Consider the following 17456-nt stretch of genomic DNA (forward strand, 5'->3'; position numbering starts at 1 on the left):
CTTACAATTTTACTTGGATTTTTATATAAGGACGAACGTTTGAAAAATGTGACTTTCTGCTTAACTTCATCTTTTATTTCTTCTAGTGGAATTTTATTTTTTGACATCTTGTTATTTTCTTATCCTCCATTCTAGAATGCAATAAAATCTATTGATCAAGTGTTTTCAAGCAATGTGAGTTAAAAATAAATAAAATATCATGAATATTTATACACACATTAAAAGTTTATTCACAATAGTAATTTAATATCAAGTCAATATTGCTATGGAAAGTAATCATTCTTTATATTGAATTTATGGTACAAAATTTATGTTTAATTGATAATCAGAATCTGTGTTTTATGGTAACATAAATAAATCTGAAATTTAAATAAAAAGGTAAGTTGGTGAATATACTAAATAAAATTTATTGATTAATGATTAATCACTATATATATAATTTAATGGACCATTAAGTATATACCAAAATATTTTAATTTAGGTAACTAAATCAGATTTTCACTTGGGTGTAATTCCATCTTAGACTAAGTGGGGGTAATGAATAGACTAAAATACCCCTCCTAAGTTTGTGTGAAGTCTCTATCTAGGGAGGTTGCACTCAAACGGTCATATCTCCCTTATACAAATTTAGTTTTTTTTTTCAAATTCGGTGGCATTAGAAAGAGGAATAAAAATCTCCGACTTGATAGCTCATGGGCCACTTAGATCATTTTGTGCGGAAAGTTATGATCGTTTAAAGTTGACCCAAACTTAAAAGAACTTACAACTGACTTGAATGAATTTCTGTTAAGTTCTTTTTGAAACTCGAGGTGCTATATCTTGTGACCTTGACACATAAGAAAATTTAAATTTCTCGATAAAATCTTACTCACAACTATGTATGGTTTGAGTCTAAGTCCAAAAAAATTTGGGGTGTTACAGTTCATCCTCACGTCCTATATTTAAATTCAGTTAGTAAAAGATTAATCTAGGGTTATACCCTTAGTTTCGAAAATTCATGAGATGAATTATATTATTAATTATGAGTTCTAGATTCTTGACTATGAGTTGTTCATGTTTATATTTCCACATGAACTTCATTTGTTGTGTTTTGTCGAGAGTCTTTTGATTAAACATTTTTTCGTTAAATTACTTTTGAGAAGTTTAAAGTGAGCTTAAGATTAAAGTTTTAAGTATAAATTTTGAGTAGACTTTAAGCGAACTAAATGATTTCTAAATGTATCATTTTCACATGGAGAAAAAAATTTCTGAAAAAATTATATAAGATCGTTCTTCACAGTTTTTGAGACATAGCTAATATAAAGCATTTACCTCATAAAGTTGTCACACCCCAAGCCTACACCCTGGGCAGGAATGACACTTGATGACCATTGTTGGCCTCGAGCGGACCCTTGGCCTGGCTTACTTAACTGAGCGGAAGAGTTGTACACAAGATATCTCAAGGAAATAGCTTAAAGTAATAATTAGCTAAAATGACAGACCAAGTCTTATTCGATTACAAGTGAAAGGAAAAGACTAAAGAAAAGTAATAGTGTATGTCTATGAAGCCTCTAAAATAAATTAGGATGTTGGGGCAGGACCCTAAATTATCCTAACAACTGAAAACTAAAACAAATAACTGAATGATAAAGATGTCCTGCGAAATGAAGGGAGGCTCACTAACTAACTCTGAGCTGCTCACTGGATCAACAGTGTGACGAATGTCGATCCTAGTTACATGCATCTGCATTATGATATGATGCATGTCAATTAGCATCAATACATTAAATGTACGAGTATGCGAGTTGGAATGCTAAACCATAAATTAAGATTGAAAAGGAGTAAGAAGGAACATTTACCTTATCTCTGTTCAACTTATGAATAACTAACTCGTTTTAGTATAAAGCAATTCAAAAATAAGTGCAATATAAAGAAATGCAGAATGAAAACATGTTGTGAACTCTGAATGTATACAAGGATACAATTAACTCTGATATGTATGTAAAAATACAATAAACTGATGTATATACGCAAATACATTTAACTTCTTTGGGAGTTTCTCTAACCTAAAACCATCACCTAAGAGCAATAGTGATGATACAACGATTTACCTCCCGATGTCAGCTCATCCTATACCCGACCAAAGGTATAAGATCAAAACTGCCTAATGGATCCACTAGTCTACTGTGAAAAGGGTTCATCTAAAAAATATGACCTTTTCTACACATGATGGCTACATGGTTATATGGAAATGTGAGTTATCTGAACTCATGCTCATCCCCAATTCGATTCTCAACACTACACCCAAAATATACTGACTCTTATGTATTTAAAACATATTTCTTCTGTGATTATTACTCAAAGTTTAGCTCAATGGCTATCTTGGAAATCTTAGTTTCCCTGTTTGCATCATTTTATAAAGCCATTATTCCTTTCTGAAAACTAGCCCAAAGGCTCTTTGGAAATCAAAGTTTCCTTTCTTGTTCAAATGTGAAACATTTTAAATCTCTTGGGGTTACATAGTCCCCATATACTTTTGAAGGAAAGAACTTCAACTTTACTCTTTATTCTTCACTCTTAACTTATCTTGAAACTTGAGTCTTGAAACAAAGTTTAAACATTGTTAAAGATCCTAGAGAACTCTTAAGAACTTTGCTTTGACTTGCTCATAAAATTCTAGACTTGACTCTTAATTTCTTTGACTTTGATCTTAACTTTACTTGAATTAAATTATGGATTCAAGGTTCATGATCTCATGTTTACGGATGATTTCATGACGTTTAGATGTACCTTAGAGTGATGAAATCAACTAGGAATCATAGGTACATTACTTAAGATCTATTACGAAAAGAAGGGGAAAGAATGGGGAGAATACCGTCCCTGGAGCTCTAAGCGGCGCGGGCTACCAACCTTCATAGTTCAGAGCACTTTCAGTGGCACACTGATTAGCGCGACACGCTAGAGGCCAAAGTTCAGAAGAACTTTTGTAGTGCTCTGATAGGCGTGACGCCTCATCCTTTGCCCAGAAAATCTCCGACTTTTCTCCTTCATTTTTCATCTCTAAACCCTCTATACTTCCATGGCTCTTTCCCCAAACACTTAGGATCATTAGTACCCTCAATACCCAATAGATTTGACTCGAAAAACAACTCGAAAATATGTATTAAATCAACTCTAGGCATGCAACAATTCAACCAACAAGAATTCAACAATGTTCTTCAAGAACTTCACTTTCTATTATTCAACAAACTAAAAATCGCTGAACTTAAACAATTTTGGTGTATGGGTCAAATAACCTAACACAAAAAGATCTCACATACTTTGTTAGGGATCACACCTGACGAATTCCACTTGAAATCCCTTAGCATTCTTGGCAAATCCTTGATCTTTCTGCCTTTTCCTTCTTCTCTTCTATTTTCTCCAAGCCCTAAGCATAAAGTAACTTTTCTAATCTAAACTAAAACTTATTTTTACACCAAATAAATCCCTAAAATGAAATTGCAAATAAATGGGTAAAAAGACTAGTTTGTCCTTCCTTAAATTCGGATTGGGACCTTCCCACTACAACAAATTGGTCACTAATTATTTATTTTTAGTGACAAAGTTTATTTTTTGTGCTTAAATATATGATACACTTACTTTTAGTGACGAAACATAAGAATTTGTAGCAAAGTTTTGTCCACTAAATTTTCCCACCAAAAAATTATTTGGCTCCATTTTGTTAAGTGGTGTTAGTCACGAATTTAATGTTATTGGTGACACATTGTTTCGTCACTAATAGTGTATGTAATTCATGACAAACTACGACATCAAATTCGTCAATAATTATTCTACTTTAGTGACAAAATTTACTTTTCGTGCTTAAATATATGAGACAAATACTTTTAGTGATGAAACATAAATATTTGTAGCAATGTTTTGTCCACTAATGTTTCCCACAAAAAAATCAATTGACGTCATTTGTTAAGTAGTGTTAGTCACGAATTTAAAGTTATCAGTGACACATTATTTCGTCACTAATGATGTTTCTAATTCATGAAAAATATTTTTAGTCTTATAATTTATAATATTTTAGATTCAAAAAAATTTCATCAAAAAAAGTATATTGTTACAATACCGAAAAATTAGAGTTCGTGGTAAAATATTATTAATATTCGCTATGAAAATTTATATTTAATTATGACATTTATTTCGTCACTAATAATATATATAATTGGTGGCAAATATTTTATTGTCTCTAATCAATCTATGATTTAGTGACAATAAAAAAGTTATCACAAAATATGTAAGGTGGTTAAATAGCAACGACTTAAATTTGTAGTGAATAATTAAACTATTTGCTACGAAAAAAATTCATAGCTAAATACACTTTTTTTTTGCTACAATTGTTCATAATTACAAATGACAACTTATAAAAATAATATACAAGTGCTTCATAAGAAGTAGACAAAGTCCATTAAACCAATGAATTCGGTCAATTTTGTAAAAACGAAAAAGTTCAATACATTAATTTTCTTAAATTACACAATTATAAATGCATCATTTGAAAAATACAATTCGTGTTATAAGTACTGTGAGTAGGCACGGTTCTAACACTAGATCACTAATATTTGTTGGTTTAGCACTTTTATTTTTTATATGATACACTTTCATTGATAAGCACAATAAAAAAATAATTTGTCAAGGCTTTGTGCTAATTTTTGTGCATGTCTATTGATTTGTGATTGGTAAACTACATAGATTAAGTCAATCTATTTGTTTCTTTCTAAAATATGTACACATTTAATAGTAATTTCACATACGTACGTAGAGTAACTATAAAACGATAACATCGACTTACAAACTTAGACTTTGCAAAGGTGCCATATATTTCATGAATATCTATTAACTTTTCACATCAGTGTGAAAATTGAAATAAACTAAAACATGAAAGCACAAATAAAAGAAATGAACTGACGAGAATTTCAAATATATTATGATGAAATACTATAGTTATTGGTATCGATGTTCAACTTGAACTAATTATTCATTTTTTTAATCAATCAAAAATTTGATTTTAAATAAATTTATTATTGCACTAAATAATTTTTAAAATTTACAAAAATAAATAAATAAAATGACGAAATCAAACTAAATATATTAATAGATATTTAAAAAAATAAACAGTTCAATTAAAATATAATCTACATTTATGGGTGGTGAATTTCATGCATTTGTGTGTGAGTATAAATAATCATATAATATATTGTTTCTACAAAAGTTAAATTTAAAAGAAGTGAATGAAGTATAAAATAAAACAAAAATGTACAACAAGAGAGAGTTGGTCTAATGGTAAGCACTCTTCACTTCCAACCTTAATGTTGTGAGTTTGATTCCCCAAGGTAGCATAATCTACGAGCTCCTAGTCAAGGTTGATAAAAATTGAGATAGGAGACATTTTTATAATGAGAAATTTTATCGTATATATATTTAGGAACAAAAATAATTTTTTGTATATAAATACAATCCTTAGCGACGAAATTAGATTTTGTTTAACTACGAAATACATATAACTTTGGAGACAATTGATTTCGTCACTGATTGAAGTAAACTAATTAGCGACGATATAATTTTGTCGGTATTAAACTATTAATAACCTTTTTAGTGACAAATCATATTATTAACTACAAAAATATACTTTTTACAACAAATAAATTTGTCACAAATGTTTAAACATTTGAAGATGATTTTTCTTTTTTGTAGTTAATATAATATTTTCAGCGACGAAAACACTAAATCTTCTTTGTATACTTCTAGAGACACACATTTAAGTGACGACTGAGTGATGAATTATTTTTCGTCACACAAGATTTTAAGTGACGAAATATGATTTATTAATGACGAAATTATTTGTCCTTAATAATCGAATTTGTTGTAGTGTCCTAAATTCAACAGTCCAACTTTCGATAAGCATATCTCCCTCATACGATATAAAAAATGCGCAAACTCAGCGGCGTTGGAAAGATATCTCCAAGGGCTTTCCAATCATATCAATAAATTACTCTAACTCATTCTGAGCTAGGAGTTATGACCGTTTGGAAATGACCAAAACTCACTTCTTAAACTTAGAAATTTTTTCAGATTTCTCATTTTCTTTCAAAAACTAATATTTTTAATTTTTTAGCTTATTCTTAGCTATTTTGAGTTACGAGATGTTACAAAAGTGGTCCTTATGAGAACTTATCTCAATCCAAGGGGAGTATTTTTACGTGAGCGTTGAGTTATATTTTTTGAGATTAATATTGAGCACCAATACGGAATAGGGTTTGGATAACTAACATTTTCCATAAACCACATAGGCAGTGTGAGTTAGGTTCATATTGACTTTCAGGCGATTCCTCATTGCCTTTGAGCATGGCTAACCTTAGGTTTTTTCTTACATCATTGGATATATTCACCATAAAGTTCATTTTAATTTTATCCTTCTCCCTGCATAGGAAGTTTTTTTTCATGACTCTTTTAGGGTTGAAAAATTTGATACATATTCTAAAATCAAATTGAATGATACAAGAAGGTACCTTTATTTTGTAGTTTGATATCTCATGTATGAAACACATGTGGAGGGCTTCATTTTATTTTGAAAAATAAAAATAACGATGATCTTTAATTATATAGCTTAGGATAAAATGTTTAACTTTTAGTACATATACATTAAGGACCCATTGCTATCATGCTTATATATTATATATCTCTTATATTTTGGTATTGTTTGATTTCATTATATTGTACCAAATACACATGAATATTACTAAAATCTCTTGTTGGTATTGTTTAATTTCATTGTACCAAATACATATGAATATTACTAAAATCTCTCATTAGTGTTGTTTAATTTCATTGTACCAAATACATATGAATATTACTAAAATATCTCATGTCTAGCAATATATATAGATTTGCCAAAACAACATCTGAAAGTTTAAAAATATCACAATAAATAACTCAGTCAGTTAGACAACATGCTTTTCCTTTCTTCATTTGGAATATTTGAGTTCATAACTATAGTAAATTCCACAAGAAGGTCAAAAATGATACCCCTTATCAAAACCCCAGTTAGGACAATGGAGTTCATTTATTTGACTAATAAAGAACATCAACCATATAACAACAACAAAAAAATCTCTAAAATGGTATATAAATAAATATTGATGGATCTTAGAGTAATGTATGCTGAATCTTAGCTTTTTCGTTAAATTAAATCAAAGGAAAGAGCAACCTTGCTATCATTAACACCTTGTTTGGTTTGTATTGTATTGTTTGTCTAAATATGATGTTTTGATTCTTACTGAAATTTATTTGTTAATCTAAATACAATTTTTTCATTGTTTTTATATTAAGTTTAACTTAGAGCTCATATTTGAGCTAAGGTAATAATGGTTCACCAATGCTTTGGACCCATATAATCAGAAATAATTATTTTACTATTGTTGCAAAGATTTGCACTTCATCATTTTGTCGTATTAATTGCTACTCAAAGATAATTTTATTTTTCTTTAGGTCAAACACAAATTGTTTTTTTATCAATAGGTACTTTTATGAAAAAAGCACTTTTGAAAAATGAACTCTTTTCAAAATAACTTGATTTTCTTGTTGAGTTATTATCTAAAATCATCCCTCAACTATGACTCAAATATAATGCACATCCTTATATTATCTAGGTGAGAAAAAAACATCCTTATACTATATAAAAAATAACAAGAATCATCCTTCAATCTATTTATGTTAAGAAACTAATTAAATCAATAAAAAAAATTGGTCATGTCTTGCCACGAAGAGAAGATCAAAGTTATCTAAAAAGAATAAAGATATGGATAGGAAATGAATCTTTCATTCTCGAAATTTAAATTTTGCGTGTTGTCACTTTATATATTTTTTGCATCATCAAGTAAATTGACTTGCAACAAAACATAAGTTTTGAAATATTTATACTGTAGGCTGTGATGGTTACAAAGATTATGGAAAAAAATTATTTTAAAAGTATTACATCCAACTATTTAGAAATTTTCTTTAGTAAAATATTTAGGGTGCATGTACTTTACAATGCAATTTGCATTTTATACAATGTACAAAAATGTTGGAAATTTAGGGCGCATGTTCTATTCGAAAATTTGAAGTTGGAGTAGTATTTGACCATATTTTTACAAGAATATTTAGAATTTGAATACATTTTGACTGAATATGATTTAAAACCTCAATTTCTAGAAAAAAATCACTTAACTTGACTAGTTTAACCATGTGTATATATATTCATTCCACTTGACGAATTTAACTTTTTGTTGGTGGCATGAGTTTTTTTAAAAATAGACAGAAGGATGAATCTTGCAATTTTTTGGATAGATCAAACATGTCTTTTGTTCACTTATATGACACAAGGATGTACTTTAAGTTTAGGTCATACTTCAGGGATGATTTAGCAAGAAAAAACGAACACTCATTTACATTCGTGCATATCACTTTGCTTTAAAAAAAATTTACGTCATATTGAGAATCGATATGTTGTTGTGCATATATTCAAACTCATAAAACAATATTAAGTGACCTACCATGTAGTAGACTACAAATACTAATAGATAAAGTATTTTTAATAGAAATCTTCAAAGTAAATGTATTACAAACCATTATTGAAATAAAATAGCAAAATCAAAGGAAATTAACACACATGGTAATATGAATTTAAACCTTCATTTTGTTGCATAGGACATTGATGAAAGATAGTACCAAAGTTGATTCATTTATAATATACTAGATTAGCTATCTTCATTTTTGGGGGGGAAGGGGGGCTCTGAGGAAGACGAAGTTCCAATTTCTAGCTTCTTCAATTGATCTTTTAAGATACCCTCGGCAAAATTTAATGTAGTTTCAAATGTGGTCAGATTCTCTGCATCGATTTGGTCAATGGACTCCCACCAACATTTTTCTCTAGCATTGTTCATTTGTTCTAAAGAACGTATTTTTTCCTTTTCAGCTGCCTCCCTTGCCTCTAGTTCATTCAATCTGATGTTGTTTTCAATTGCAATGTTCCTTGCATTTTCGGCAACAAGTCTCGTACCCAGATCTAGTTCCATTGTGGGGTTCACAAAATGATCAATGACTACAGCAGTAGTTGGGTGAACGTATGAATATTGGGTCCTACCACTTGGACAAGACGAAACTATTCCAATATCGACGTTACAAGCTCTTACAATCTTACTTGCATTTTTATATAAGGACGACAATCGTTTGGAAAATGCGACTTTCCGCTTAGTTTCATCTTGTAGTTTTTCTATTGGAATTTTTTGACGTCCTGCTGTTTTCTTATCCTCCATTCTAGAATGCCATATAATCTATTGATTTCCAACAATGTGAGTTAAAAAGAATAAAACATCATGAGTATTTATACACACATAAAAAATTTATTCACAATAGTAATTTAATTTCAAGTCAATATTGTTATGGAAAGTAAGTCCTTCTAATTTCAAGTCAATATTGCTATGAAAAGTAATCCATTTAATTTCAAGTCAGTATTATTATGGAAAGTAATCCATTTAATTTTAAGTCAATATTGCTATGGAGAGTAAATCATTCTCTATGTTGAATTTATGGTAGAGAATTTATATTGAATTGATATTCAAAATCTGTGTTTTATGGTAACATAAATATATTTGAAATTCAAACAAAAAAAGGTAAGTTGTTGAATATACCTAGAGCTGTCAATATGGGCTATAGCCCACCCTATCCGGGCTAATCCATACAGACTTTGACATCTTAAGGGTCAGGCCTGGCTAGCCCATTTTTGACGTGGGCCATAAAATGGTCAGCCCAACCCATAAGTACAACATTACAATCAATTAAGGGAACGCACCCAATTCCACATTATCAATAATTAGTACGATTCAATGGTCCTCTCATGAAACCCATATTCAAAATGTTAGTATATCAGAATTGTGATATTTGATCCAATGTTTATGTCGAAACGTAGAAATCGATCCAAGTTAGAGTGTAGAAATGCAATACATGATCCATTCAACAAGTCACAACCACAATCACAAGTATATTCTCAAATCATAATTCATGGTATTCACTTATCTTATTTACAACTTGTGTGATCGATAATGCAACATTCATACGGGTACACTTATTAAGAATAAACATATATCTCACACTCATGACATCACTACCATTACCTCAACCCTACTCCACAAACTAGGGTTTTCTCATACAGTACACGACTAAGGTCACACACATAAATACACTCAAAATCAATCCTTTCTCGGTGCACAAAAATCTACACATACACTCTATCGTCAATTTCAACATACTACACAGTGAATAACATACTTGAAACTATTCAATTAAAAAAATCTAGCCTACCCGCTAAGCAGCTGCACAAAGTTCTTGCCTTCGATTCTTGTTCCCGGGCTCCGTGACAGTGATCTTGGCTGGAAATCCGTAATCCATCGATTTTCTTCTCTTTTCTTCCAAAACTTAGAGCAGTTTTATATACTCTATGTTTGTTTTGATGGTATGATATACAAATATAAAAATGGATGAAGGAAAGGAAATAGATCTATGGAAGATGAGGAAAATTAAAATTGTAATCCTTTTGACTGATCTGTAAGTAAAATTATGTGGAGCAAATATTTATATTTTCAGTTTCTAATTTGCTTTTATGGTGCAAGTAGATGTACATATACTCAGTAGAGTTTAATTACCATATTTGGTTTGATAATTATCTTTTGAAAAGGTAAGCACTTGAGCATGGACATCTATTTATGAGTATGATTTATCTATTAATTTACTTTAATCATACATATATTAATTCGAGATGTTATATTTTCTTTATTTGCTTAACATAATTTGAGTGATAAATTAATATTTGTTATTCTTTTGTATTTTTTTCCATTATTATGTCATAAAAGTAATTTATTTTTCATATATTGTAGATGGAATAGCTTGAATGCATTATCTTGAAATGCCTTAAATATTACTTTTCAATGTTATTTTTTGTGATTTTTGAGTTATCGTCTTTGCAAGATTATATATCATTTTTCTTGCTTTATACAAACAGAAACACAAATTATACATTTCGTTTTCGTTTGTATAAGCGAGAGAGGAGAGGGTGGCGAGCGAGATCTGGGAGAGGGAGAGAGGGGAACGAAAATATATGTATAGATACAATTTCTCTCGCTTTATACAAACACAAAGCATTTTATACATTTGTGTTTGTATAAAAGTGAGAGAGGCGAGCGAGACTACCACCAAATGAGAGTGACAAGCGAGATTCCAGAAGGAAGAGAGGCGAAAATAACAATAGTTTGCTATAGGATCAATTAAATCAAAGTACATTTATAGCATTTAATTTAAATTAATAATTTACTATTAAATACAATTTTCCCTAAATAATATATATCGAGTAACTCCTCTATTTTGGGTGATATTGAATTCTAGCTTGTTTTTTTTTTAACTCGACTTATTTTGTAGCTAGCTAGGTGATATTTGTTTTATTTCTTATTTTTTAAAAGGAGACGTGATGATTTAAATATAAAAAACTCATGTATGCGATATTCTTATCTTATTCAATCTCATCCCTTATCCAAAGTAGCCAAATAAATCTCCATAATTCTGCATTTTGCTTGAAATAGTTTCTCTTAATTTTTGACACACATCATTCTTTCATATATAAAAAGTAAAAAGACAATCACTCAGCAATCATGAAAAATAACATAAAAAAGTAATATTTAAGGCATTTCAAGATATAACGAATTCAAGCTATTCCATCTACAATATATGTATAGACATACAAATTTTATTGGATTTAATTCATACAAAATTTGGATTAAATCCATGTTTATTTGGGTTGAATGATTAATTTGGGTTTTACAAATCAATAAGTCCATTTTTATTAAATTCAAGTCCAAGGTCCATTTCATCTTGAAGCCCAAACTCATGCCATGTGCCATAGTGACTAGACATCAAAGACAAACAAGGTGAGGCCCGTGTCAAAATGAGGTGGTAGTCCCAGTCAAATGCAAGAACAAATCACAATGCGCCAAGTGTCAAAATGACATCCTTTGACCAATCATAAGCAACCTTGTCCACCCCTTACAACTATAAGTAGGGGATGGACATGATATTCAAGAAGGGAAAAACACTTCAACAAGCATTCTGCAATTGGAAAAAAAATACAACATCAACAACATAGATCTTCGAAGGAGTGATCAACGGAGTTCTTCCCGGAGATCAACTTGCAATGAGGAAGCGCTTCCCGACATTCTCGGAGATCAAATACCTCTCAAGAAGGTCTACATAAGCTAAAACATCAATTACATAGCTCTTCAAAGGATTGATCAACGGAGTTCTTCCCGAAGATCAACTTGCAACGACAAAGTGCTTTTCGACATTCCTGGAGATCAAATACATCTCAAGGAGGTCTACATCATCCTACATTCGAGAAATACGCTACTGAATGTCCTGGAATCATGAAGAAACTTAGGAGAGAAGAATCAAGAGAACAACAGAATTGTACACATACGATTCATTAATAAAATCGCACTCTTCTATTATTTATTTTGTTTGCAGTCAATTTTCCGCGCTTACGAAAGTTTGTTACGAACAAATTTGGCACGCCCAATGGGACCAATTTTGCTCTTCATATCTTCCTCCTACAAAAAAAAAACACAACAAGTTCAACTCTGCAATGGCCTTCAAGAAGATCAATGATATTTCATGCAAGGACTCTAGTGTTGCCACATTTGTTGATTTTAGTGATGTCGATCCAATCACTCGACACAAGTTCTAGACAAGTGTTTTGAATTGATTTGAATATTTCACCTCTTTGGAGATGCCAAGAAAGAGCAAGTATCGAATGACACTCAAAACTTCAATCCTTGAGGGCAACATCGCATCAAAATTGTTTGATGAACTTTTTCACTCTGGCTTCAACTTTGGTGAATCTAAAAGTTCAACATATTCTTCAATTTCAACAAAGGCTAACTCCTTTATGGTTGACATAGCTGACATGGACGAGAAGTTCACAATGATGGAGCAAACCATTGAAGCCTTGAAGAATTCTATTGATGACAAAAATCTTCAAATTGCGCAACTTATGAGTAAGTTAGATCTCTACACTCTAGAGAGTCACATCACAATCTAAAAACTCAAAAAAAAAGTTGATATGATTCTCTCAACAAGTCAGTTGACTCTGAAAGCGCAAAATAGTCTGCTTCAATTGCCACTCTAACAGTTCAACAACTACAAGATATGATCATAAACACAATTAAAGCTCAATATGGTGGTCCGTCAAAAAGTCCCTTAGGATATTCAAAGTCGTATTCTAAGTAAATCGAGGGTTTAATAATGCTAATTGGATATCAACCACAAAAATTACAACAATTTTATGGAATGGGAAATCCGAGGCAACATATTGCACATTTTGTCGAGACTTGTAGAAGTGTCGGTACACATTATGATCTTCTTATAAAGCAATTTGTTTGTTCTTTAAAAGAAAACACCTTTGATTGGTATATGGACTTGGAGCCTGATTCAATTGATAGTTGGGGACAACTAGAAAATAAATTTCTCAATCGTTTCTACAGTTACCGCCATACAGTGAGCATGATGGAATTGACAAACACAAAATAAGATAAGGATGAACTCGTTGTGGACTACATCAATCGTTGGCGAATGCTGAGCTTAGATTGCAAGGATCAACTTTCTGAAATCTCTGCAGTCAAAATTTGTATACAAGGAATGCATTGGGGCCTTTGTATATATTATTCAAAGAATTAAGCCTCAAACTTTTGAAGAATTAGCTACACACACTCATGACATGGAGTTGACCATTGCAAGCCATGGAAAGATATCACATGTCTTTGATCTAAAAAAAGAAGACATATAATTCAAAGAGTCGTTAAACTACACGACTAATGAGTCCATGGTGGTAACCATAACTTCTATGAAAGCCTCCGGGAGACAAAATTTCAAAGAGATTGTAGCACATCAGCAAATGCGAGAAGTGAAAAATCAATCTACTTTGAATGAGTACAAGCAAAAAAGTATCTCTTTCCAGACTCTGACGTTCCTGCAATTCTAGACGAGCTGCTAACCAAGAAAGTCATTGCACTCCTAGAGTCAAAAGTGACCCAAAGAATCCAATACCTTGCACCGCGCACGCCACCATCAAGGCCCGAGAGAATGTCACATGTGTACGGTTGCCCAATAGGCGAATCGTCCTAGTAACCAAGTGAAGCCACCTCTTAGTATTTGTTGAACAGTCCGCACTAATAATACTCTCACTAGTATGCCAATAGACTCTGTCCCGGCGTACAGGATCCACAAGTTTGTCTCTCAGCCAACCCAGATCCATCTCTTTCATTTGAACCTTGTACACTACGTTTGAGGACTCAGGCAACTCTAGTACCTTAATAATGGCAGTGGCATTTGGGGGCATGTTAACTCCTCAAATGCAAATTAGAAGATGGAGATCATCCCAACAGAACGTTGTAGGATAACATAAAACTCTCTCACCCAATTGGCATATGCGGCAGGAAGAGCCTCAGTCAGTAGAGCTCATCCAAACTCCATTAGGCGAGCATAGGAGGTAGGCACCTTTTCCTCCAGTTTAATTAATGAAGCCCCTCTCATAACATAACTTGTTATTTCGAAAGTCATGGAATCTTTATCGACTAACAATATTGGAAAATCAAACAAAAAACATATTTTCCTAATTTCAACATGCCATTAATAAAAGTTTGCAAGGGTCTGAAGATATATGTTAGAACACATTAGGATTAGACAATTTAAGGTTAAAAAGGGAAGAGATAATTTTTTTGAGTTGAGGAACTTAGGCCACTACCCCACGAGGTCCTTCTATAGCAGCCTAAAACATGCCATAGTAGGAAGAGGGAGGCCGACATAATGGGATGAAGGTCGCTAGACGAACACCAAGCGCAATCATGGCGCAAGTAGTCCCAAAAATCCACGTTTTTCATAGAATTTCAGCAATTAAAGTATATTAAGTATCTTAGATCCTAAGTATGTATTCACATTAGCAAATAACCCCCTAAGTAGTGCCCAAATCTGAGTTATATATCAAAGAGACCTTTCAACTACCTCCACTCGTTTTGGTACCGATTTGACCATAGTTTGCAAAATTCTTACGCCCATGATATTGTGGAGAAGTTGGGGATGTAAGGAAAGTATCCATATTACATTTTTCTATCAAAGTAGAAACCTAAGTTTATTTTTGATTAACTACCTAAAAAGTCACTTTAAAACTGATTATGTAGCAACATGCAATTGTTGTTAATCAAGTATTGGAGTAAAAGAGCATAATGAACAAGAGAATTACCTTGCTTTGGCTTTTCGAGTAGAGTGATAAAGAAGATTTTTGGAGAGTTTTGAAAGTTTAGGGAGAAATGGAGAAATGTCTCTTTTCCCCCTTTTAGCCTTCGATCCCTCAATTCAACGTGTGATCCCTCACCACAGGCCCCCGCCTTAGCTAAAGGGGTACCGCTTTGGTGGGGTCAAGCTGTGTAGTGGAACACATTTTTTTCTCAGTGCATTGCCTCTTTTTCCTAACCTTTCCCTTGAGTATAAAAGTGTTGTGGTTAAAGTTAAAGAGTCACCGCTCTTCGTGGTTCCGCGATGGACTCATATGTTAGTTTAGTATCACTCCAAAATAGGGGTAAATTTTTTATATCTATTTTAACAATCCGAACCGTTGTTATTTAAGAAAAGCAAAACTTCAGAAAATTACTAATCCACTATCCCATTAGGGCGGACCATATGCCACTAGGGAAGTGACACCACAACAGGGTAAACTGGCGCCTTAGCAAGATAGGTGAGACATAATGTAAACAATGTGAAATCTTTTTTTCTCTTTCTTTCTAAAAATCCTAATTCAGACGTAAACCACCCTAGAAATCCCTAAAAGCTACTTTAAACTTAGGAAGGACTGAGAAGGAGGTTTCTAGATAAATAAGATCGACCGATTGTAAATTTCTATACAACAACACCGTCACAGAGCCCGGGAACGAGAATCGAAGGAAAGAAGTTTGTGCAACTGTTGAGCTTAGGTAGGCTAGGTTTATTTTATTGAGTAGTTTCAAATTTGTTATTCACTGCGTAGTATGTTAAAATTGACAATAAAGTGCATGAGTAGGCTTTTGTGCACCAAGAAAGGATTGATTTTGCGTGTATTCATAAGTTTTACCTTAGTCATATACCGTAGGAGAAAGCCCTACTTTGTTGAATAGGGTTGAGGTGATGGTTGTGATGTCATGAGTGTGAGATATATGTTTGTAACGACCCGTTTAGTCGTTTTGAGCAGCAGACTTTATTCTGGAAAAACTGGCAGAAGTGATGGACCCCACGACGGAATGTCATGGGCACGACGGACCGTCGAGGGTGTCTCGTCCCAAAACACTTAGAAAATCTGAAATTGGGTACTGAAAATCAACTCTCTGAACTTTGTGACGGAATGGCAGGACGGACCGTCACAGGTGGGACGGACCGTCGTGATCCAACGTTTCAAAACACTTAGAAAATCTGAAATTGGGTACTGAAAATCAACTCTCTGAACTTTGTGACGGAATGGCAGGACGGACCGTCACAGGTATGACGGACCGTCACAGACCCTTGGTTGATATTTGGGTCTCTGAACTCTGCGACGACCTGCAGGATGGACCGTCGCAGGCACGACAGCCTGTCACAGGTTGCGCAAATCCCAGGCAGAGTCGGATTTCTGGTGAAGTTTTAAGGGACGTTTTTGACTATTCTAGCCTTAATTATAAAGTTCGTGGGTTTATATTAATAACTCAAATTCTTGAGGGGTTAAAAGAGGTAACCCTAAGTTAATTAGTGGGGTATTATTGCCATCTTTTATTCTTAATTATATACTAATTAGGGTAAAAGAAAGAGGGTTGGAATAAAGAAATTAGAAAGAACAAGAGAGAGAGGGAGAATCGAACGAGAAGGGAGAAACAAAGCTTGGAGAAAAATTTGCTTGCTTGATCACTAATCTTCGGTGGAGGTAGGTTATGGTTTTCATGCTTTCATAGTAAACTCTTAATAGAGAATGATATGTATTGGTAGTATTGTAAACCCTGCTATGTGCTTAATTGTATGCATGCATGAACATGATTATATAATTGTGATTATATTAAGCATGATGAAGTTATTGAATCCAAAATCTTGATAAAAACCTAATCTCTTATTAATGATGATGCCTTGGTATAGAAGAAGGCCTGATGATTTACAGAATGATATTAGTGGATCGGAGTGTCACGTACCGACACATGCAGGGGATCGGGTGTCACGAACCGACACGTAGAATTAGGGGATCGGGTGTCACGAACTGGCACGTAGAATTAGGGGATCGGGTGTCACGAATCGGCACGCAGAATTAGGGGATCGGGTGTCACGAACCGACACGTAGAATTAGGGGATCGGGTGTCATG

The 17456-nt window shown here is 32.7% G+C and overlaps 1 protein-coding gene across 1 annotated transcript; it reads right to left on the minus strand.

Moving 5' to 3' along the window:
• Positions 1–8765: 8765 nt before the first annotated feature.
• Positions 8766–9323, minus strand: LOC138347343 (agamous-like MADS-box protein AGL29). The gene has a single exon (XM_069295463.1). It carries the CDS (start codon positions 9321–9323, stop codon positions 8766–8768), a length of 558 nt encoding a protein of 185 aa, XP_069151564.1.
• Between the last annotated feature and the right edge of the window lie 8133 nt (positions 9324–17456).

The sequence above is a fragment of the Solanum lycopersicum genome, chromosome 3 (genome assembly GCF_036512215.1).
Source record: "Solanum lycopersicum chromosome 3, SLM_r2.1".
NCBI lineage: Eukaryota > Viridiplantae > Streptophyta > Magnoliopsida > Solanales > Solanaceae > Solanum > Solanum lycopersicum.

Excerpts from the sequence above, each read along its gene's own strand:
- LOC138347343 (XM_069295463.1), bottom strand. The coding sequence starts at position 9,323 with ATGGAGGATAAGAAAACAGCAGGACGTCAAAAAATTCCAATAGAAAAA.